At 44.4% G+C, this 22,817-nt stretch overlaps 1 protein-coding gene across 1 annotated transcript in view; it reads left to right on the top strand.

Annotated features, from left to right (window-relative positions):
* LOC126251748 (keratin, type I cytoskeletal 9-like) overlaps nucleotides 1–22,817 on the top strand; it is a 125,345-nt gene that overhangs the window by 69,248 nt on the left and 33,280 nt on the right. The window contains exons 4-6 of the mRNA XM_049952358.1: nucleotides 967–1,065; nucleotides 7,573–7,653; nucleotides 11,813–11,908. Coding sequence (XP_049808315.1) covers nucleotides 967–1,065; nucleotides 7,573–7,653; nucleotides 11,813–11,908 — 276 coding nt within the window. The remainder of the gene's footprint in view (nucleotides 1–966; nucleotides 1,066–7,572; nucleotides 7,654–11,812; nucleotides 11,909–22,817) is intronic.

Here is a 22,817-nt window from a genome sequence, read left to right as displayed (position 1 = left end):
GTGTATGTATGTCTAGCATCCCCTCCCTAAACCTGTGGATCGATTTCAAGCAAATCTGACACACATACAGCACATTTCACGAATGTTAGCACTGAAGGAGCTAGAACCTCCTAGCTCAAGCAAAGAACGCTATTTCAATCCCATACTTGTATGCTGCCCTGCACAAAAGGCATATTGTGATGTAGTAGTATCGGCCTGCTTTGCATGACAGCCTATACTTCACAGACAAAAGGGTCTTTCTAGCCCCTGACTTGTAGACTGCCCTGTGTGACAAGTGTGTGGGGGTAGTGTCGACCTGTTTTGCAGGGGCTACACATGTGTACTGGCACATCTGAGGAAGGTTCAGGTGGATAGCAGAAGGGAATGGACACGAGGGGGCAGAATGGGAAGTACAGGGGAGAGAGTGGTGGAGGGGATAGAGAGGGGGAGGATAAGGAAGGGAGAGACAGATGGAGGGGATAGAGGGAGGAGAAGGATAAGGAAGGGAGAAAAGGATTGGTGGAGTTGGGCAAGAGGAGATGGGTAGGGAGATGGGCAGGAAATGTTGAATAAGGAGGGTTGGGGAGGAGAGGGTGGGTACTGTGGGGGGAGGGGTTGCAGGAGAAGATAGGGAGATGAGGCAGCAGGAATTGAATAGTGACAGTGGGAGAAAGAGACAGAGAAAAGGGAAGAAGAAGATGAACAAGGAGAGAGGGAGAGGAGGTGATGGACAGAGAGATGGGGGAGGAGGAGGAGGATAGGTAGAAAATGGGGTGGTGGTGGTGAGATATGAGTAGGAGGATGAGGTGGAGAGAGAGAGGAGGGGGGAAGTGGATCCAGACAGGGGGAGGAGGAGAGGTGTACTGTATACGTATCGAAAGAGAATGTAGCCTATACCACAGAGAAAAGGGTAGTAATGAAAGAAAAAAGCGACCGTTTGTGGTGTCGGTGGTAGGTGTACAGTAGATTCGCCCCGGCGTGTTGCAGGCTAGCGCCGGCGCAGGTGCGTCGGCGAGTGCGGGAGGCGGCAGCGACTCTGGCAGCATCCTGCAGCTGGTGCCCAGCCTGCTCGGTTCCAGCTCTGGGGTGAGTACCGGCCGCCACAGCTCACCACCCCCAGCCACACACTGGACGAGCGACAAGGACTCTCTCGCACTGGCCACACTAGTTTGGTCCACTTACTGTACTTAATGGCGAGTGGTGCAGAGCGACGCTAGACGTGGCACCAGCAGCACTGGTTGAAATGGACTCCGCGTCTGTCTTTCACGAAATTTATCGTCCCTTTACAGCCTTACGTTATCTTAGCCCTAGTCAAGCTCCAGCTGAATCTTGAAACAAACTCTCTGCATAAGACTTTAAATATAGTACCGACATCATGGAAACACTAGCAGCTACTATTTTCTCTTAAGAGTACATTTTCTATACCTGAATATTATCTGGCAAAAGTGTTAAATGTCAGTATAGCTGCAATTATAATTCCTGACGACAATCTATTTTCACCGTTCTAGGTAAACAGTGTAGTGACTTTGATCATATAATGTCCGCTTAAAACTAAACTATGCAAATACAGATTTTTTTCGTGTAGCAGCTCGAAGATTTCCATGATGTGTCTCCTCACGTTTCAAAAGCTTTGGAGCATTATCTTAAGAAACGTACTTCTTGTAGCCGTCTGAAGAAGACTGCTTGGGAGGAAACACCAAGTATACTTCAAAACTCAGTAACCATTTTCTTACCCGACTCGTTCTTCATCACAACACAAAAATAGTAAATTGCTTGTTGACAGGCGTGCCATGGCACACGGAATTAAAAAATAAGGTAGTGTGCTGAAACTGTCTTGGTGTAAATAACTGAAAATCCTACAGAAATGACGTCTTTTGGTAATTGATGGTCTGTTGTCAGACGTTAATCGATTTTAGAAGCATTTGTGCCAATCCGGTACCCAATGGATTAGCACATTCGTTTCGTTTTGTGTACTGAAGGCAGCACTCTGCCAACTTAAGGTCTTTTGAACGCGGTTATTTACATACATCACAAACTTTCAATGGTAATGAAGACGAAGACATATTGGAGTGTGTAGCCAATAGTTGTGATTAAAACTTTTATTATGAGTCCTTTTCCCACACTCTTAAAAAGAAAAATTATCGGTCTCAATAAGCGACGAGTATATTATGTTATTTTGTTCTTACAGTGATAGCGTGTTACCCCGGATAATTTAGATTCTATTTTGAGCCAACATGACGCTACACGCTACTGTAAGAGGGAATAATAGTAATCTGTAAATGATAATTTCGTATTGGTACCGTTAATTCTTGATACACTCATCTGATCAACACGGATATTAAAAGCCTTAGAATCTCAATCAGTGACAACCTGTGATAAAACCTGCATTCATTAATGATACGTTACTACTGAATGGTTGCCAATCGACAGGGATGGTCTATAAAAAATCCGTTTTGCGACTCGTGTTTCAAACCAGAGCGCTGAAGGCGAGGACTAGTAATAACCATTTGGATAGTAATATATCCGTTACTCAGTGATAGATTTCATACTGAAGCACAATACAGTTTCTTTATTCTACGCTGCTTGTAACTGCGCGCAACGTAACTGCATCTTTCGACCTTCAAGAACGCAACCTATCCATTCCCTGGCCAACACATCAGGGGAGCAATACTTGTTTCGACGAGTATGAAAATTGAGTACTGCCACAACGTATTAGCTGGAGAACTGAGTCCGTGAGAAATATTCTCCTATGTGTCAGAAAACGATCACGTGAGTACAGACTTGGTTTCTTCTGTTTCTAAAGTAATGGTGCAACACGCAAATGTGTGGAGGTTGAAAATGTCAAAGGTTAGCAAAGTCTTCTACACTAGCCTTCTGAGGATATTTGTCAGCAGAGAAAACGTGGTAACTCAAGACCTGCTATGCTGTACAGCCTGCGCTAACAGAGAAGCCGTGTTTTGGATTCACCACGCATAGTTCCGTTGGAGATCTACTGTACATATAAACTGTACATATCTTTCGACGGCAAGAAACGCTAACAAAATTTTCTTTTCTGATATTTGCTTTGTCTATATACGATTTCCTTTCGACGATCTGCATTATATGCTAAAATCTGTACAGTATTTCGCATAGGAAAATGTAGATATCGTCGTGCGTTAGTCTGTACAGTACTAACGAAACGCTTTGCTTAATTTAATAATACTTAGCTGTAGTAATTACTGTAGTTTTCAATATGCTTATTCTGTATCATACTATTATTCATAGAAAGTACTTGCCGATTTATAAATGGTGATTTTAGATATGTCTGCTTCCGTATCCATAATCGCAGTGGTACCATATTTTCTTCTATTACTGTCTGTATAATTTTTAAAATGTAGTTATATTTTCAGCAAAAAAATCATCTATTGCTAATTTACACATAGTGGAATCAAAGTGGTATGAAGTTTTCTTCTAGTACTGTCTGTATATTGTGTACAATTGTAGATGTATTAACATATCATAAACGAATGGCTTCCTGTTGCTTGTTTGTATTTATTGGTGAAAGAGCAGAACATATAGTTGCTCTTCCTTGTAAATAATAAGCGGAGTAGTGCCTGCTCTGACAGACGCCACTGACGAAATTTTAAAGTAGGTTGGTTTATACAGAAAAGTTTCTGGAGACTGCTCTGTTCCAGCCCCTTTCACGCATCGGCAGTGTGTCTTCCCCTGCTCACTTCTCTTCCGCGTTCGTTATGTTACCTCCTCCTAGCGCCGTGCAGAAGTATATGAATTAAATAACGAGAGGAATTATATTTCTGTAATTCGTAGAACATGACATCCATCCTTTCAGACTCCCAGACCGAAGAAGGAAGAGAAGAGAAAGAGAATATTGTTCTTTGGTTGCAGTTTTCAGTTTATAGCAGGATAAATATGTCTGGCTGCGATGTCATTACATATTGAACACTTGCGCAGGTGGGAAAGAACTGGGAATTGACTTGGACGTCGTAGTGTTCAGGGCAACATCTTTTTCGTTCTTTATGAACATGGTGCTAGATTATGCAAAGATAACCAATCCATTGTGTTCTCAGCCACTGTAACCGTTGTAGTGGCTGATGAAAGTATCATTTGATAGAGAGTCACCCTAGAACAGAGGTGCACCGTGTTGTTGCCAAACAGTTTATTTTGCAGTTGAGAAAAGAGCCATACTTTTAGAACACGAAAATAAAATAGTGCCAGCCACTCGTGCTTCAACGAGGAAGAACAGCCCATGCATTTGTTCCTGTAAAATGTAGATTACTTTTTAGCAGTCTCGAGCGCATTGTAATATTTCGTGAATATTTTATAATCTTTAGATTTCAAGCGCAGTCTGAAGAAAATATTACTAGCATCCATACAATTAAACTGGCGGAGTTATTGATTGCTAAGAAAATATTTAATAGTGCATGTAAAAATGTCCCACAGAAAATGGATCCACAAACAAGCCGTTTGTGAAATAACTGCGTATACACGGTGACAAGCCGCCACTAATTTCTGTATGAAATATTTTCCTAGTTACTTCAAATCTATTTGGCCTACCTCAAATAAGAAATACTGTGTGACCCAAAAGCCCGTTGGCATTTGAAAATTAAATTTTTCACGGAATAACGTAGGTAGAGAGGTAAGAATTGACACACATGCTTGAAATGACATTGGGTTTTATTGAAACTAACAAAAAGTGAACAAAACGGTCCACAGATGGCGCTTCATATGATGCAAAAACAGTAATCAGCAGAAGAATCGATTTTTAGAATAGACGATATTCTTTATAACAAATGCTTCACATGTTGGGTGTCATTCATCACCAGTACCTGTTAGGAGATGGACAATATTGTGAAGAACACGGTACAGCAAGTTAGTAGGTACGGTGAGAAATTGCCGTCAGATATTGTCTTTTAGCATTCCTAATGATGTCAGACGATCACGGTAGACTTGCAACTTCAGCTAACCCCACAACCAATTACCGTCTAAACAAACGATAGTTTCGAACTTCGTGATCGTTTTCTTCACAGCGACACCTGTCACAGGAACTTTATCCCTTCGAATATAATTCTTACGGTGATAGAATTTTAAAGCTGCTGTAGAGACTTCTCCATTCTACTAGTACATCTTTACTAAGAATACCTTTTCTGGTAAAGTCAGTATGCTGCTACTGCTGGGCATGTGACTTCCTCTCTCATTGTGTGTGTGAAATCTTATGGGACTTAACTGCTAAGGTCATCAGTCCCTAAGCTTACACACTACTTAACCTAAATTATCCTAAGGACAAACACACCCACACCCACCCACACACACACACACACACACACACACACACACACACACACACACCCATGCCCGAGGGCGGACTCGAACCTCCGCTGGGACCAGTCGCACAGTCCATGACTGCAGCGCCTCAAACCGCTCGGCTAATCCCGCGCGGCCCCTCTCTCATTACAGCTCATTTTATACACGATTCTCATGCTGCTTCGCTGGCTTGTTGCTGTCCAGCGCTGTTTGTTGGCCAGCTGCACTCATTTTTAATTTCAATAAAACCCCAGACTAACGTCGACAAAAAGGGCATTCCTGGCGAAAAGAAATCTACTACTGTCAAACGTAGGCCTTGACATGACAAAGCAGTTTCTGAGAATGTAGGTTTGTAGCACAGCATTGTATGGTAGCGAAAGATGGACTGTTGGAAAACGGGAACAGAAATGTTGAAAATTAAGTGGATTGATAAGCTAAGGAACGAGGAGATTCTCGTCTGAATCGGTGAGGAAAGGACTGTGTGGAGGACACAGATAAGAAGAAGGGACAGGGTGATAGAATATATTTTAAGACATTAGGGAATAACTTCCATGGGAGTAGATGGAATTACAGAGGGTAAAAACTGTAGAGGAAGACAGAGATTGGAATACATCCAACAAATAATTGGTGGTCGTAGCTTGTGAGTGTTAATCTGAGGTTGGCATAGAAGAGGAATTATCAAACTAGTCAGAAGACTGATGACTCAAAACACAAAAAAAGAGTCATTTCAGGCATATGCGTCAATGTTTACCTTTTTACTTAAATTATTTTGTGAATTAGTTTCAGATGTTGACGGACTTTTGGGCACCCTGTGCCGTCATACTTCAAAATAGTACGTGTTGTAATTTATTGTATGAATCTAACCGTTAAAGTTGGTGTTCCACTTGACGTCCCCGCATTCAGATGCAATAATGTTCTTTGCACTCTTCAGAAATACTAAGGGCAGCGCTACACATTTCAGATTTGAGGCAAGCCCAGAGAGGAAAAGTAAGAGAACTGAGATCAGACGAGTTTGAAGGCCAAGGTGCAAATCATGCTCGACCATATTGGCGCGTTAGGTATAGTCGTACGTCAGCAGAAAAATGTGGTGGTGCCTCATTAAGCGTCTATCACATACCTCAATCATGCTCCATGGGCGTAGCTCGAGCGCATTTGATGGGAAGTTAACCGAAAATTTTATCTTTCATGTACGTTTGTACTAACTATGCGGGGCATGCCAAAGTTTAAGTTTGAGGGCGTTGCTGCAGCACCTATGCTAACTAATGTGACTGTTATGGGTATAAGCACCGACATGTAGGAAAGGGATTAGTGAGGCATTCGTGTCTTTCCGACGAGCATGCACTAAATGCAGGAACGTAAACTATGGCGACGTTATTACCAAATGCTTGCAAACAGGACCAGCGTGCTGTTGTTATTTTCTCGGCTGCCAAAGTACAAACACCGTTTGGCATCCATCGGAGAATGAAGACTATTTGTGGGGCAGCATGTCTGTCGAAAACCACCTCTGTGGAATGGTGCGCCAAATTCCCTGCTGGTCCCGCTTCGACACAAGACGCTGGTCGGTCTGGGAGGTCAGCCGAAGTTGCTCCAGCTCAAGTGGAAGACACTGGAGCACCCGCCCTAGAGTCTCTACATGCGCTTGTCAGACCTTCGGGCCCACAAAAACTGTCTTGAAGTGTCCGTTTTATCAAACCCCGTGCGTCAGTGCGATGATAGCATCATTGCTCACGGAGATCTCGCCTGATTGGCACACCAGTTCTGAACTGTACGGCCTTCGAAGGGAAATTTTTTGTTCGGCCCATATAGGGCAATATTTCATGCTGAAGTCAGTGGTAGTTTGTAACCATTACACATTCGTAGTTGTCACACAGACAGCTCGCTTGTGTACCCACGCGTACTGGAAGATTTTGCCTTGCGTCATCGTTTACGACCTGCCGCGTCAACAACACGAGACAGTTATTCGTTTTCAAACAGGTGGTAGTCGTATTCACCACTATACTGCCGTCCATCTGGTACAAATATTTAATTAGGATCACCGATTTCACAATTGTTACCGATTTCGAGAGCACGAGTATCAGAGGAAAGGCATAAGAAACTGTGAAAAAGATTTCAGCTGCCCTAATCCGTTGACTGACGGTGTTGGAATGGAACAGAGCTAAGCGTGTAGAGTAGAGGTTGAGCTGTGTCGAATTGTGACGACGTTTCGGCCGGGTGGCGTCCTCAGGGCAGGCAAGCAGAAGGCGGGCATACGTAGAGCGGGCGGCCTGTAGCTTGTGTGCTGTGCCTGGCCAGGACTCGGCGGACGGCGGCGGCGGCAGCGGCAGTGGTTCCATCCTCCAGCTACTGCCCAGCCTTCTCGGCTCCAGCTCAGGGGTAACTATCCTCAGCACACACAAAACTTACGTTACTACATCACAGGCTATAGACGTCAGAGACCAGCCAAAGCGTGAATGCCAAGCTTCATTATCTAGGTCTCAGGTCGAAACTGGTTTCATCTTTAAATTAATCCAGGCAGCTTTAAGACTTACATTGTTAGTGATTTGGGGAGATTTAGATGAAGGGACAGATGAAAAGACAACGGAAAATAGCGACCATGGTAGAGGTGGAAGAAGTAGAGGTTTTAAGCAGGTGGGAAACACAGAGCTTGGAATATGTGCAAGAAATAATTGGGGAAGAAATATCGTGAAGTCTGAAGGTGTAAAAAATCTGAAGGAGCACGCACCGTACAAGGGGTCATCACATCCGTATTTGACGATATTTTTTCATAATGCTTTCACAACTTTCAGTTGGTTTTAAGATAGGTATTGATGCTACTGACGCAGTCAGCCTTTGTAGTGCTCAGCAGACGACAGTAGTTGTCTGTAGTGATGACACATATCTACTTTCAGGCAATGCTAAGATTCCCGAATGACATTTCAGTCCACAGTGAAAATGAGGAAGAAGTCGAAAGGAATGAATCATCGAATGAGGAGGGAATATTAACTGACACTTAGCCAAAGGAAGACATGGGTAATGAGGAGTTGCAGAAATGATATATCGATATCTTTATTATAAAAAATGGAGGCTGTGTAGTAGACGGAGTAAGAGAATTATGCTACCTTGGGAGCAAAATATTCCATGATGGACAAAACACGGTGAATATAAGAAACAGGCTGGCAGAAGCAAAGTGAGAAATACTCACACAAAGTAATCTACTAGTGTAAATTGCGAGAATTTTTGGAGAGCGTGCATTGGTAGTACACAATTGCTGGAAGAAAAGCATGGACGATGGGGAAACCAGAAAAGCAGAGAATGCACGCATTTGAGATCTGGTGTTACAGAATATTGCTGAAAGTCAAATGACCTGATATGAAACCAAATGAGGTGGTTTAATGCAAAATTGACATGGAAAGGGATCTGTGGAAAACGCTAATTACATGAAGGAATATGATAATATGATATGTCTTACAGCATCAGGCATAATTCCACATCCGTCTCTACTTCGCTTGTGTATGAATATAGGTGGGGAAAATCAGCTGCTAAATAATCTTTCAAATTCATGGTGAGAACCTTCAGCTGTCTTTTATTTTGCACAGTGCTACTAGATTCGACTACAGACTATTCTCAAGGTTAACACGCATAAATGGCAGGAATGTTATACCTTGATCTAAACGATTACAAGTTGCTGTTGCAGACTAACCATAGTCAATAAAAATGTTAGCAATATAATAATTGTACTGAGCAGTTGTCAACAGAATGTTTATTAACATCGAAAGTCAACAACTACTATTGACTTTCGATATGAATAAGCTCTCTGTTGACAACTTCTCGGTACAATGTTATTATGATGCTGATAATTTTATTGACTATGGTTGGTTTGCAACAGCAACTTGTAATCGTTTACATAATGATATAACATTACTGAGATAAATGCTGCTAAGCTCTAGAATGGTCTGTGAGTGAAACTAATAGCACTGCGCAAAAGAAAAGGCTGTTAAACGTTTTCACCATGTATTTCAATGCTTATACAGACTGTTTTAAAGTCTTTTCATCAAAGATGTGGAGATGGTAGATCATATCAAGGGGAACAACTTTTGCTGATACATCCTGGTGACGTTAGCCGTCTCTTATTATTGGTTATGCCCCTGAGACTAGGCAGGGCGTAGGAACTCTGCAGCGTATATCTGCAATTTTTGTTGCCTATAATTCAGTCATATGCTCCGTGTGAAATTAATTTTTGGTCTAAGCTTTAGTAATGGGGACTGTCTATGGAATTTCAGGGCTCTTGATGCATTGGTTCAAATGATAAGTGTAAACCGTTTAAACACAGGAAATCGGATCAATTTGTGTTTTTTGATCAATTCTTCAGTCACTGACCCAAATTTTGCGGTCTTTTTATGGGTCCGGAACTGTGACTAAATAAACTTTTAAGTGTTTTCCTTGCACCATTTATATCTTAGTACTCATAACATATAATAATGTCAAGTACATATGCGTCAAAAGCTGTCTTAACGTACATATAAAGACCAGAGCCTTAGCTATGGCACGAAACCTCTTCCAAAAATGTTATCATATATCTATTCTGGTAGCCTCCTTGCCCTCTGCGGACCACATTCATTGGATTATTTGTTTTTCTTCCGGTCTTTATCCTTATTCAGTATTTTTCATTCTCAACCTTTCAAACTTCTTCACTATTCTGTCTGTGTTCATCCTCGCTGACATTCTGTTCAGGAAACCTATGTGTCTCAAAATTTACTGCCTGAATATTACTCTGGTGCAAATCTTTTCGCAGTGTTCCCATTTCTTCGTCATCTTTTTGTACCTTAGGGTGTATAGTGTTTTCAAATTCACAAGAAACTCTCTCCCCTACGTCTACCACTACACACCTACATCGCAAGCCACAGTATCGCACATTGTGGAGGCTACCTTGTAACACTACCACTCATTTCCTTTCCTCTTATGCTCCCAGATGGAGCAGGGGAAGACCGATTGTATATATAACTCCGTACGAGCCCCAATTTCTTTCATCTTATCTTTGTGGTCATTACGCGAAATGTACGTTGGCGGCCTTAAAATGGTTCTGAAGTTAACTTCAGATTCCCCTATCTAAATTTTCTCAGTAGGGTTTCGCCTGCAGACTGAAACAGCCGGCAACAAATATATGTAACAGTACGCCTCTGAATTGCTTCGATGTCTTCCTTTAATCAAACCTGTTGTAGATCCCACAGTCTCGAGCAGTAGTCAAGAATGGGTCGCACTACTGTTCTACTAGCAGTCTCAATTACAGATCTGCTAAACTTCCCTAAAATTCTCCCAATAAACCGAAGTCGGCCGTTCAGCTTCCCTGCTACCGTCCTTCGGTGCTCGTTACATTTCATACGGCTTTGCAGTGTTTTGCCTAGATACTTAATTGACATGAATGTGTCAAACAGCACACTACTAAAGCTGTATCCAAACGTTACGGGTTTGGTTTTTATACTCATCTTCCTTAACTTCCCTTTTTCTACATTTATATCAAACTGGCATTCATCACACCAACAATAAATTCTGTCCAAGCCATCTTGCATCCCCCTGCAGTCGCTTAACGATGACCCCTTAGCTGTTCTATGGAAGTCTCCGAAATACTTTCTATCCGGGTATACATTTCCTGGTTAGTACATGTTCATTCAAACTTTCTCCTGTTATTCACTGCTCCAATACCTTCTGAGTATTTTTTGCTAAAGTTATAACTCATAAATCAAAACTGTTCCTGTAAAGGTCATACATTCTCCAGTGTCTTGTCAGGTTGCATCGCTGTCTGGTATGTCTTAATTTTGCTTCTTTAAAAGATTCTTCTTGTAGTGTATACAACTTGTGAGTGTGTGAGCTAAGTTCATATTCTTAATTGATGTTCCCATGGATACTCTTTCCAGCAGAGCAGTTTCTGTTCCTCCTCTTATGTATTCAAATCTCTTTATCTTACAGATGTTTTTTATCCATCTAATGTGAGACACCTAGGAACTGTATTGATGTCGGTCAAGTCTCATCGGTGGAAGCTGCCTATTTCTGAAGCTGGCTGCTTTGATTCGTCACGCCTAACGTCCAATTTAGAAAGTGCACGTTGAAAACGCAATTTTGTATTTCAGGCCACTGAGTATGCTTCAGGACTGAAAGGGAAAGGAACACGTATGGGAAACACTTAAGAGCTTTAATGAGGTTGCAGAGAAGGACCCTTATGAATAGGAAACTCGCGAGTAACGACAGATTTTTCGAATTTATGCTTATTTGTTGACAGTGTTAAATCACTACGAAAGTGGGAATGATTCTTCTACCTAGCTGGAAGGTGAAGTGCGATACTTCATCCTCAAAAAGGCCGTTACTTTGGAACCAGGACGGCGTGATCACTCTTCAAAATCGAGCCATCTGAGTTGATCTTACACACTCTGACTCACTCTGTACTAGTACGTGAAGGATGCCACACAAGTAGGGACCAGGGCAATCACTGTTCTGTGTGTTTCCCTCGTTGTGGCACGAGCGACAACTCGTAGCTGATGTCAGCAACCCCTATTCCCAGAGTGGGGGCGACGACGCGTCCGGTGGCGGCGGCGGCGGCAGCGACAGTGGATCCATCCTGCAGCTACTTCCGGGCCTACTGGGCGCCAGCTCCGGGGTAACTAACTGCTAGCTAGCGCTTTCGCTGCTCTTAGTGTACAGTGTAAGGTAACTGCGCTACTACCAGTACTGTATCAGTAGAGTCGGCTACTAACCCCACTAATCCCCAGGGAGACAGTAAAGCAGGCGGCAGGGACGGCGGCGGCGGCAGCGGCAGCGACAGCGGGAGTATCTTGCAGCTCGTCGTCGGTCTCTTCGGCGCCAGTTCAGCGGTAAGCTCGAGCCACTCAGTTACAGAGCAGTACGAGGGCTACCCAAAATTTACGAGGATTTGAACATTCTTTCTGTCTTTCTTTCTTCCTTTTGCTATTGCCTTTATCCCGCATTGTGGGCAGGTTTGTCAGGGTTAAGTACGGAATTGGCATGGTTAATTTTAAGGGGTGGCCGGATGCCCTTCCTGCCGCCCCCCCCCCCCCCCCGTACCCCTAGGATGGAAGGAGTGTACCTGAGCTGTCTGCGTCAAGTGTAAATCGTGAAATAGTGTGAATGTGTTTCAAATCTCTGTGAGTCGTGTAACTGAGGTAGGACGTGGGTACCAGCCCGTCATTCACCTAGTAGGATGTGGAAAACCGCCTAAAAACCACATCCAGGCTGGCCGGCACATCGGCCGTCGCATTACTCCGCCGTGCGGATTCGATCCGGGGACGGCGCGCCTACCCGAGTCCAGGAAGCAGCGCGTGAGCGCTCTCGGCTACTCTGGCGGGTGATGAGAATCTGAACATTGCGCCCAAACAATTAGCTGTGCAAGCTCCCACCTCTAGGCACCTCTAGCTGTTTCTTTCAGCAACCAGTCTGGCACTTATCGACATTGTGAGTGCATCGTTGCTGACGCTGTTGCTGATTTTTTTACACCGTATTCTAAAGTGACTGCGAATTTAGAAATTGCTGAATTGAAGGAAGAAAGGATGTGCATTAAGTTTTGTTTTAAGCTCAGCAAAACTGCATCTGAAAACCAACGCATGCTAAGTGAAGCTTTTGGTGAGCAAGCTTTGAGCGCAGATAGAACATTTATGTGCCTTAAGCGATTTAAAGATAGCTGTGGAGCATGGCAAACATTGGGGCTGACTGTCATCATGCACAGCTCCGGAAACGATCGCGAAAAAGCCATAAGAACACAAGGCAGAAAATCCACGATGTTTGAGAAATCACTGAAATTTCGTATGGGCCACGTCAACAGTTTGTAGCGAAATTTCAGTAGAGTTCTTTCGGGTTGAAGTGTACACTGAACTGCAAACAACGGTCCGAGATGATCCAAATTTCCTTCCGGGGTCATAACTGCCAATGAATTATGAGAGCACGGTTATGATCGTGTGACAATGTAGCAACCTCCGCAGCGGCCACAGAAAACGCTCCACTTTCACAGCAACATCAAGTAAATGGTAATGTTTTCTTGTTTTACATTCACGGCAATGTCTATAAGGGATTTATTTCATGTGCTCAAACAGTCACAAAAAAGTTCTATTACATTTTGAGAGGACTGCGTAACCTGTTGGACGGAAATGGCCTTAGACTTGAAAGAACCAAGACAGTTTGTCATTTTTCAGATTTTTTCGTTATTGCTGATAGTGTGCTTTCGGGTGTACGGCCATTTAGTGCACAATATTTCGAAGACCGATCAAGTCGTCTTCTTCAGTTGCTACGAACTTTGCTGTTATGTGCATTCTCTGCCTGGACTCTACGTTGGTTCGAGTCCAGGCAGCGACTACAGATAACAGCAAAGTTAGCAGCACCTGAAGACGACGACTCAGTCGGTCTTTGAAATACTGTGCATGACAGGATGAAAACAACTCTGCTATATACCCGGAAGTATATCATTATAAGGCTGTTACAGGGTGTCCCAGAAGGAATGGTCAGTATTCAAGGATAGGACAAGAACAACCAAAGCAAAAACGTCTAGTAAATAGAGGAACTAAAACGCTTACGCCAAGAGCTATGAGCGCATCTGAATCTTAGACACTATGAAACAAATCTCTTCTAGCGCAAGCTTTATGCTTTCCATATTTTGTGAGGTGGTAGTATGGACCAAAACAAGAAAAAATTATCTGGTTAACATGGACTCTAAAATGTGTACCTTAAGAGGTATGAGCACTTGTGTAGCAGAAGAGGTGTTTCACAGCAGCAAAGATGAACAAGTGCGCATAGGTCTTAAGGTATCCATTTTAGAGACCACATTTACTCGACCTTTTTGCTTCGAATGAACGACCCTGTCATATTGCAGTAGTTGTTGGCTGCTGTGGATGAAGGCGTGAATACTAATGAAGGCTAATTTGAAGACAAGTGGCAAAAATAACTTGTACAGACGATTTATCGGTTTCCCTGCAATTGGTGAAGTTTGTCTTCACATACCTGTCGGCTGCTGTCCCGACCGTGGCTGGTACCAATTTCTCTTCTGGCAACGGTTCAGTTTCTGGTTAATTAACGTGATAGATATGACAACAGAGGGAAGCTACACACAAGAGAAAATGTGTCTCTTCTGGTAAAATGTAATATATTATTCTTCAAATAACACATAAAGAAATGTCGAGGCCACCTGATACCCAAGTGTAACCATAAGTTCATGAAAACCAGGTTCTATTGCTTCTTGCTGCAGGACAAGCAAGTCGTATGGAAGTCACTGAATTAAAACGGTCCAGTCCTTGAATTAAGAGAGCGCATGGGGAGCAAACATGGAGAACTTTTTTACTGGTATGAATGGTAACGAAAGCCCGGGAAGGGCACTTCAAAGAAGTATTCCGGTATCACCTTAAATAGCGCCCGATCTGAATGATCAACAGCACAACTACGAACGCTACTGAACGTAAACTCGTAAATCAACTTAACTGTGTGCAACCTCGTGATCGGAAAGGACAGTGGTGGCAAACGCTGCTCAAAGCATTCTCACCGACGCTAAGATAGCGTCTGGTCCCGAGCTTACGACTTCGTATCTGATCACCTAAGTTCATCTCTTCATCTGACCGATCATGGCGCTTTCGCCACTTTTGTGGCCGAGAGCCCTCGACACAGTAAGCTTCCGCCGTACTGCCAGCCTAACCAGCGCTGCAGTTACCGTTAGCTGCTCCGTGCAGCCATCAGAGCCCGCGGCTCTGGGGAATGCGAATGCCGAAGATGTGGCGACTTCCGCGAAAGAGGTGGGCGCTATGGTGTCCTTCCGTGGCAAGTAGCCGTGGACTAAATGTGAAACTAATGGCTGGGTAACCTCTGCAAGTATTCGCCAACTTTGATTATTGTAGAATTAGTTAAATTAGGACCCAGAAAATTTGTCCATCCCCAAGTGCACATAGTCCGCTGGTTAGGCAAGCCACTGGAGACCTGAAATGGTCGCGAAAAATGAGTCTGATGGCGAAGGTTAATTACGATGACTTTTGAAATAACAATTTAATCAACTCTAGATATAATTTTCTGAATAACCCGAATCTGATGTTAAAAGTATTAATTTAAATTAGTTAGTGCACCCTCCCTTTGTCACTAAGTGCTGTGGTCAGTCCATGAAACGTTTGCGCTCTATAATATCTCATTACTTCTGGAACACCCCGTGTACGCGTCGCTCATTGTTAGGGAATTCATGGCAAGAAACCACATGACAATTCTCTTCCTTCCATCCAACTCACCTGGTTCAGCCCCTTGCGATTTCCTCCTCTCCCGTGAAATACAAACTGCTGTTCAAAAGGTGGTGTTACGACTTCGCAGATGAGCTTCGAGCGGAACCGCTACTAATTTTGAACGCGATTAGCCTGCAGACATGCAGTACTGCTTCCAGCAATACCATCTCGCTGGAAGAGCTGCGTACAATTGCGAAAGGGCTGCTTTGAACGTGACAAAGAAATTAAGCTGTAGAGTAAGATTTCTGATTTACTGGAATATGCTCGCAAATTTTGGGTAGTACCTCGAAGGCAATCAGCAGACAGATGGGCTGAAGCTATATACATCTTCTCTCTCTCGTCCGGCGTCGTAGGATCCTGAGAAGGCGTCCGCGAAGGGCGCCCTATTGGGAAGCCTGCTCCGCGTTGTCTTTGCGGTACTCGGTATTCTATCTGGACCGCAGGTAAGGTGTTTACTTCTACACACGGCTAACGTACTGCTGCCGTAAAGCAGATGTTTGTTACTGTTTAGAAATATCGTGCGTCCACTAGGCAGACAAGAAACCGGAGGGCGATGGCGGCGGCAGCGACAGCGGTGGCATTCTCCAGCTCCTCCCTGGACTGCTGGGCTCCAGTTCTGGGGTAAACAACTCTCGCCTTCATACACCGAGATCTTGGTACACATTGAACACATCACTATATGTAATTGCTTTCTTCTCAGGACGGACGACAGGATGCCGGAGGAGGAGAAAGTGACAGTGGAAGCATTCTGCAGCTCCTCCCGGGACTGCTCGGAGGTCTGTCTGGGGTAAATGTTTTCCTAGCTGGGTGAGACCGCCCCGGCGGCTTATTTGTGGTTTTTTTCTAGTAATATCGCAGGACAAAATATCAGTCATGTCTTTGCCAGAGCACGTTAGTCGCTCTGGAGCGCTGTAGGGCTCCTAGATGGTGTACAGTTGGTACGAGGCGGTCATGTGAACCTTCACCAAAGCTACAATTGTTTCTTCTTTATGCATCGACATTCACGCCCCGATTTCAAATACTGCTGCATGATAAATGTTCGTAAACTGCATTTAACACTATATTTTTTGAGGCTATGGCGCAAGCACGTGACCCAACTGTCGCTCTGACTCCAGGGAGTATGTAGCCCTTCTTTCTGCCGCGGCACTACAAGGAGGAGGGGCGACTGAATCCAGTGCCCCGGGCGCCCTTTATCGTCTGGAGGGATGCCCGCTACACAGATTGACAACTTGATCAGTAGACCTGCGACGGCCCTGGAGGGAATGGAGCGAGTAAAAGTCCCAACCCCCACCTGGGACTGAATCCTGGGCTTCAAGGGTCAGAGCCTACTGATCCACCCACTAAAGCACCACGGCCACTGTAAGAACTTAATACCGCTGTTATTTTACAACATACTAAAAGATTAAGCTGTACACGGCATAAAGCGTAGTTTGGACTACAAGACTACGTAATCTCAAACAAATAGTTTTCTTTCGTGATAGGAATAGGACAGCAGTGATGCGTTTGACAGTTATGAAACTGTCAAGAAGGAGTAATGATTGTAAACTATAGAACACAATTTAAAAAAGGAACCAAAATTCATTTTTGAGAAGAGAAGTTGTCTATTTTCTTCAACTCTATATATCATAGAAGCCATCTCATTTCCACGCTTTACATCGAGTATAAGACGGGATAGTTTGGAAGGCGGCGGAGTGAAGTTATGGTGACAATGCACATAGAAAGAGATGCTTCTGCGAAACATCACTATCAAAAATTGAAGTTCACGCAAAGATCACCAAAACTATTTGAGTCATGAGGTCATGCGGAATGATCTGTAAACACGGAATGGTGAAGGGTTTCTACATGTGCCAATCGGTTTTATGGAACCTGGGGTGTAAGATGAGGTGCTGACATCTCAGAGTAACGGTAAGGAATTAAGGAATAATTGGTTCTGGACTTGCTCATGACGACTCTGTAAACGAAGTTTGTTAATGTATCAAAACGAAACATCCAGTGCGTCTACAAAAAACATTACGCCACTCGCAGTCTTGTAACGCGGCCTAAGTATGGTGGTCGTAAAAATATCCTAACTGACGGGGGGCAGTTTGACAAGCGTCACATTCGACAGCGATAATCAGTTTCAAAACATAGATAAATTGCTGCTGTTAGTAACTGCATGTCAATTTCACCTCGTTCCCGAGCAGACACGCAGCAGACATTTCGAGACGGGTCCCTTGCAAATATGAGTTTCTGACAGCGGCACACCTTTTAAATATTCCAAACGAAACAGAAACTGTAGTTTAGCGGGTAATTTTGAAATTTCCCGGCGTAGTTAATACTAGATGGCCTGCTGCACTCCCGAAACAGCACTAGCTGACTGGATATGTGTGGAAAAATGGTAATTTTGCCTCTTTTCGAATATGAAAGACGTCGAGTGTGTCGCAGCTCCAGTAAGGCTTTAACTCAACGTAGGCGAACGGTGATGTTTTCGAGATGTTTTCTGATAGCATGGCTTGGTCCCACTCATTCAGCTAACTGTGACTATGAAACAGTGTGCTTGGTTCACATTTCTTGCTGACAGATGTAACCCTCTCTCGTACATCTTCATGCTGAGTATGCTGTGGATACTGCCATCTTTCAAGACGACAATAGATGTGCTCACGAGTATGCACTGATATGTGACTCTTGAAATTTTCCCGGCATATCGAAGATTACATAAGATTTCGGGATTGCAGCCGGACTCCGGCTGCAATCCCGAAATCTTATGGAATGCACTGATATGTTCCTGGTTTGACGTAGATTCAGGTACCCTATCACACGTCAATCAGCCTGCATTAGCTTTCTCCTGCCCATGCCGAAACTGAGTTTATTGTGTGGTATATCTCCCTGTCATTCTAGTAAAGCCGGCTAATAACATTGAAAAGTAGTAGAAGACCCTTTACTAGGTCTTTTTTGACCACCATCTCTTAAAGAAAGCTGACCCATTTTTCTGTGTCTTTTGGCCACCAATACATCACATTAGAGGATTAAATGTGGTGCGATTTCCTCTCACACGCTACACGGTCAACACTCTAGTGCTTCTTTCTCTGAATCTATCGAGTACAGATGTCTCTTGAAGTTTCCGTGGCCAGTCATTAATCCTGACATGAATTTAATCTGACCCCTGTTCAAGCCTAGTCTTACAGCACTTCTCTTTAAATATGATTTCGGCATAATTTGCTTACCTGATTTTGTTTCTGGGTTTTAGACAAAATTACTACATGTTCTCCTAAGACTCAGCTCAGTTAAGACTTCATCACCACTTTAGTCATAGAAAAGGCTCTGGTCCACCAAATAAGGTCATTGCCCCTGCCCTGGATAGCCTTATCAGCTTGTTCGTTAACAGTAATATCTGGGTGTCGAACTATCGGGAGCAGGTTTACCCTATTCTTGTCTTCTACCTCTCAAAGGACTCATTGCAATGTGTGACGATCTTTGATCTCGTTACAGTGACTGACAGATTTCAGAGCTGCTTAGATGTCAGAATGAATGTAGGTGGTACGATCCTTGTAGCTAGTTTATAGATTCTCCTCCGCGCTCATTCTGAGAGCGAATATCTCCTCATGGAATACCATTACCATCTTCCCTCGCGAGATAGCGCTCTCTAGCCTAGGCTGCATCCCATACACACTGGCCCCAGCACCTTCTTAATCCCATAAAATATGTTTGGGAGTAATTTCAACTGTAGATGAAATGTAGTAACCAACATACACGCAGTTTGTCAGCTCTACGGTATCCAATCATCAGTGAGTGGATTCAGCCGTATATGATACACTCTAACAGAGTAATGGACTCAGTTTTCCGCCAAATTCACGCGATTATGAGGGCTATATTTGGCTTTAGACGATGTTAGTGATACATCTGGTTCCACCGAGATACACTAGTCACGTAGTCACTATAACACAAGTTTACATCTGGAAAACAACTTTAACAAATCTTCAATGTATTATGGGAGTAAAATTCTTTCAAATAAGAAATTAAACAAAGTCCCCCCCCCCTCCATAAACGAATTAGCAAATAATAGTTCTCCAATGGCAAACACACTTAAAGTTCCTGAAATACAAAAGTAAATATTAAGTTCTCCAAGACGTGGAATTAATCACAATAATCTTGAAAGATGAAGGAAATCGTGAAATTTGAATAAAGTTCGGCGAGAAACCAAAATCCCTATTTCTTGGTTTTGAAAACAAAGTCGGCACTCTAGCTCCGGTCCTGGAAACAAAACACTCTCAAAGTATCTTACAGCAGTACTTCACTGGAGGAGTACCACCGATCAAAAAGTACAGAAAATTTCCAAGTCCGGCAAGGACAGAAACACAAAGTAAAGTCTTGGCAGTATCGGTGAAGAAAAAAAAATAGTAGTAATTCTTCAGTTTCTCCCGGCGTATTTGTTGCTCGAACAGTCCACGGGTATACTGCCGGTTCATGGTGTCCAACGGGCACAATATTTCGGCGATCAGACATGTCGCCATCTTCAGGTGCGCTGACGAACTGAGCTCCTGAGGGCGGGCGCTCAGTTCGTCTGCGCACCTGAAGATGGCGACATGTCTGATCTCCGAAATATTGTGCCCGTTGGACACTATGAACCGGCAGTATACCCGTGGACTGTTCGAGCAAAATAGTAGTAATTCTTAAGCCCTGGGCAGCCTGTCACCGATCACAGAGTCCAAACTGAGGAGGTGGAGTGCTGTCTAGGAAGATGGAGGCGGAGTCCACAGAGAGTCGTTGGTCCGGCTGTGGAGTTCCGGAGTTCAGAGTTCCCGCGGCGACGTTCCTATAGTGGCGAAGCTCGCGGCAACCCAAACAACTCGGAAGTCATGCGGGGTGCCGTTGGCGCCTGATGTCTATGGAGCCACGGCAGTTTGCATTACGTCTCACGTGACTAGTTTTTTGTCCTACGTTTATGCTTAGTGATAAAGTCCTTTCGTTTATTTTACAGTCTACTAACGAGGAGAAGGAAAGAGTGTTTAATCATGCACATGCTATACAGGGGGACCAGTCCGGAGGTGGCAGTGACAGCGGGAGCATCCTGCAGCTTCTTCCCGGCCTCCTGGGAGCTCTTTCTGGGGTAAAGTTGTCCTCTGCACCACACGTACACGTATAACTGTAGTCGCCTATCAACGGTGACCTTGAGACTCACAGTATGATCCACAGGGCGGGCAGGATGGCGGCGGCAGCGACATCAGTAGCCTCCTACCTCTGCTACCGGGACTGCTGGGATCTCTATCAGGGGTAACGATACCTTTTTAACACTTGTGTCTGTATGAAGACTGACTTGTACTTCACAAGTATGCCAACAGCGCTTGTGAAACTGACGGTGTGTCCCACAGGGCGGCCAGGGGGGCGGCAGCGACATTAGCAGCCTACTACCTCTGCTGCCGGGGCTGCTGGGCTCCCTCTCAGGGGTAATTACGCATTGTTAATCACTTGTCAGCACACGGGAGTGCGTACTGGCGCGGCGGCATTACTCACCTCGGTTTTCCTCAGGGCGGCGGCGCAGGTGGCGGCAGCGACGTTGGTGCGCTGCTGCAGTTACTTCCAGGCCTGTTCGGCGCGCTCTCAGGGGTAACGTTGTTCCCGGTTCTCCAGCACCTCTCAGCACTGACGGAGTGGACCGATCCCGGAGGGCCACTCCGTCAAGAATGCGTGCACACTATCACGATCACAGGCTTCTTCTTTCCCTCTCACTTGATCTTAACCTTTCGTTTACCTGCGAAACTACATGAAATGCGCAAGTTCTCTTCTCAGGTATCACGTCGGTGCAAGGCCTATCCTTGCTTGATGAATCTCAGCAAGTGACCACTTTTCTTTACAGCTTTGTCTACGTCGACTTGCTTAGCGGGTTTTCACCCATATTCATTCTGCGTAATTAGTTTTTATCGTCATTAATACAACGTTTTTGTCGGCTGCATTTAGAAAGCTGCTGCTCCCCTGTGGAAAGTAGCAAATATTTTAGCTACCATCGCTACCTGATTGTACAGGGTGTTTCAAAAATGACCGGTATATTTGAAACGGCAATAAAAACTAAATGAGCAGCGATAGAAATACACCATTTGTTGCAATATGCTTGGGACAACAGTACATTTTCAGGCGGACAAACTTTCGAAATTACAGTAGTTACAATTTTCAACAACAGATTGCGCTGCAAGTGATGAGAAAGATATAGAAGACAACGCAGTCTGTGGGTGCGCCATTCTGTACGTCGTCTTTCTGCTGTAAGCGTGTGCTGTTCACAACGTGCAAGTGTGCTGTAGACAACATGGTTTATTCCTTAGAACAGAGGATTTTTCTGGTGTTGGAATTCCACCGCCTAGAACACAGTGTTGTTGCAACAAGACGAAGTTTTCAACGGAGGTTTAATGTAACCAAAGGACCGAAAAGCGATACAATAAAGGATCTGTTTGAAAAATTTCAACGGACTGGGAACGTGACGGATGAACGTGCTGGAAAGGTAGGGCGACCGCGTACGGTAACCATAGAGGGCAACGCGCAGCTAGTGCAGCAGGTGATCCAACAGCGGCCTCGGGTTTCCGTTCGCCGTGTTGCAGCTGCGGTCCAAATGACGCCAACGTCCACATATCGTCTCATGCGCCAGAGTTTACACCTCTATCCATACATAATTCAAACGCGGCAACCCCTCAGCGCCGCTACCATTGCTGCACGAGAGACATTCGCTAACGATATAGTGCACAGGATTGATGACGGCGATATGCATGTGGGCAGCATTTGGTTTACTGAAGAAGCTTATTTTTACCTGGACGGCTTCGTCAATAAACAGAACTGGCGCATATGGGGAACCGAAAAGCCCCATGTTGCAGTCCCATCGTCCCTGCATCCTCAAAAAGTACTGGTCTCGGCCGCCATTTCTTCCAAAGGAATCATTGGCCCATTTTTCAGATCCGAAACGATTACTGCATCACGCTATCTGGACATTCTTCGTGAATTTGTGGCGGTACAAACTGCCTTAGACGACACTGCGAACACCTCGTGGTTTATGCATGATGGTGCCCGGCCACATCGCACGGCCGACGTCTTTAATTTCCTGAATGAATATTTCGATGATCGTGTAATTGCTTTGGGCTATCCGAAACATACAGGAGGCGGCGTGGATTGGCCTCCCTATTCGCCAGACATGAACCCCTGTGACTTCTTTCTGTGGGGACACTTGAAAGACCAGGTGTACCGCCAGAATCCAGAAACAATTGAACAGCTGAAGCAGTACATCTCATCTGCATGTGAAGCCATTCCGCCAGACACGTTGTCAAAGGTTTCGGGTAGTTTCATTCAGAG

The sequence above is a fragment of the Schistocerca nitens genome, chromosome 4 (genome assembly GCF_023898315.1).
Source record: "Schistocerca nitens isolate TAMUIC-IGC-003100 chromosome 4, iqSchNite1.1, whole genome shotgun sequence".
NCBI lineage: Eukaryota > Metazoa > Arthropoda > Insecta > Orthoptera > Acrididae > Schistocerca > Schistocerca nitens.
Note: the sequence above shows the minus strand (reverse complement) of the source record. Positions and strands in the feature narration are given on the sequence as shown.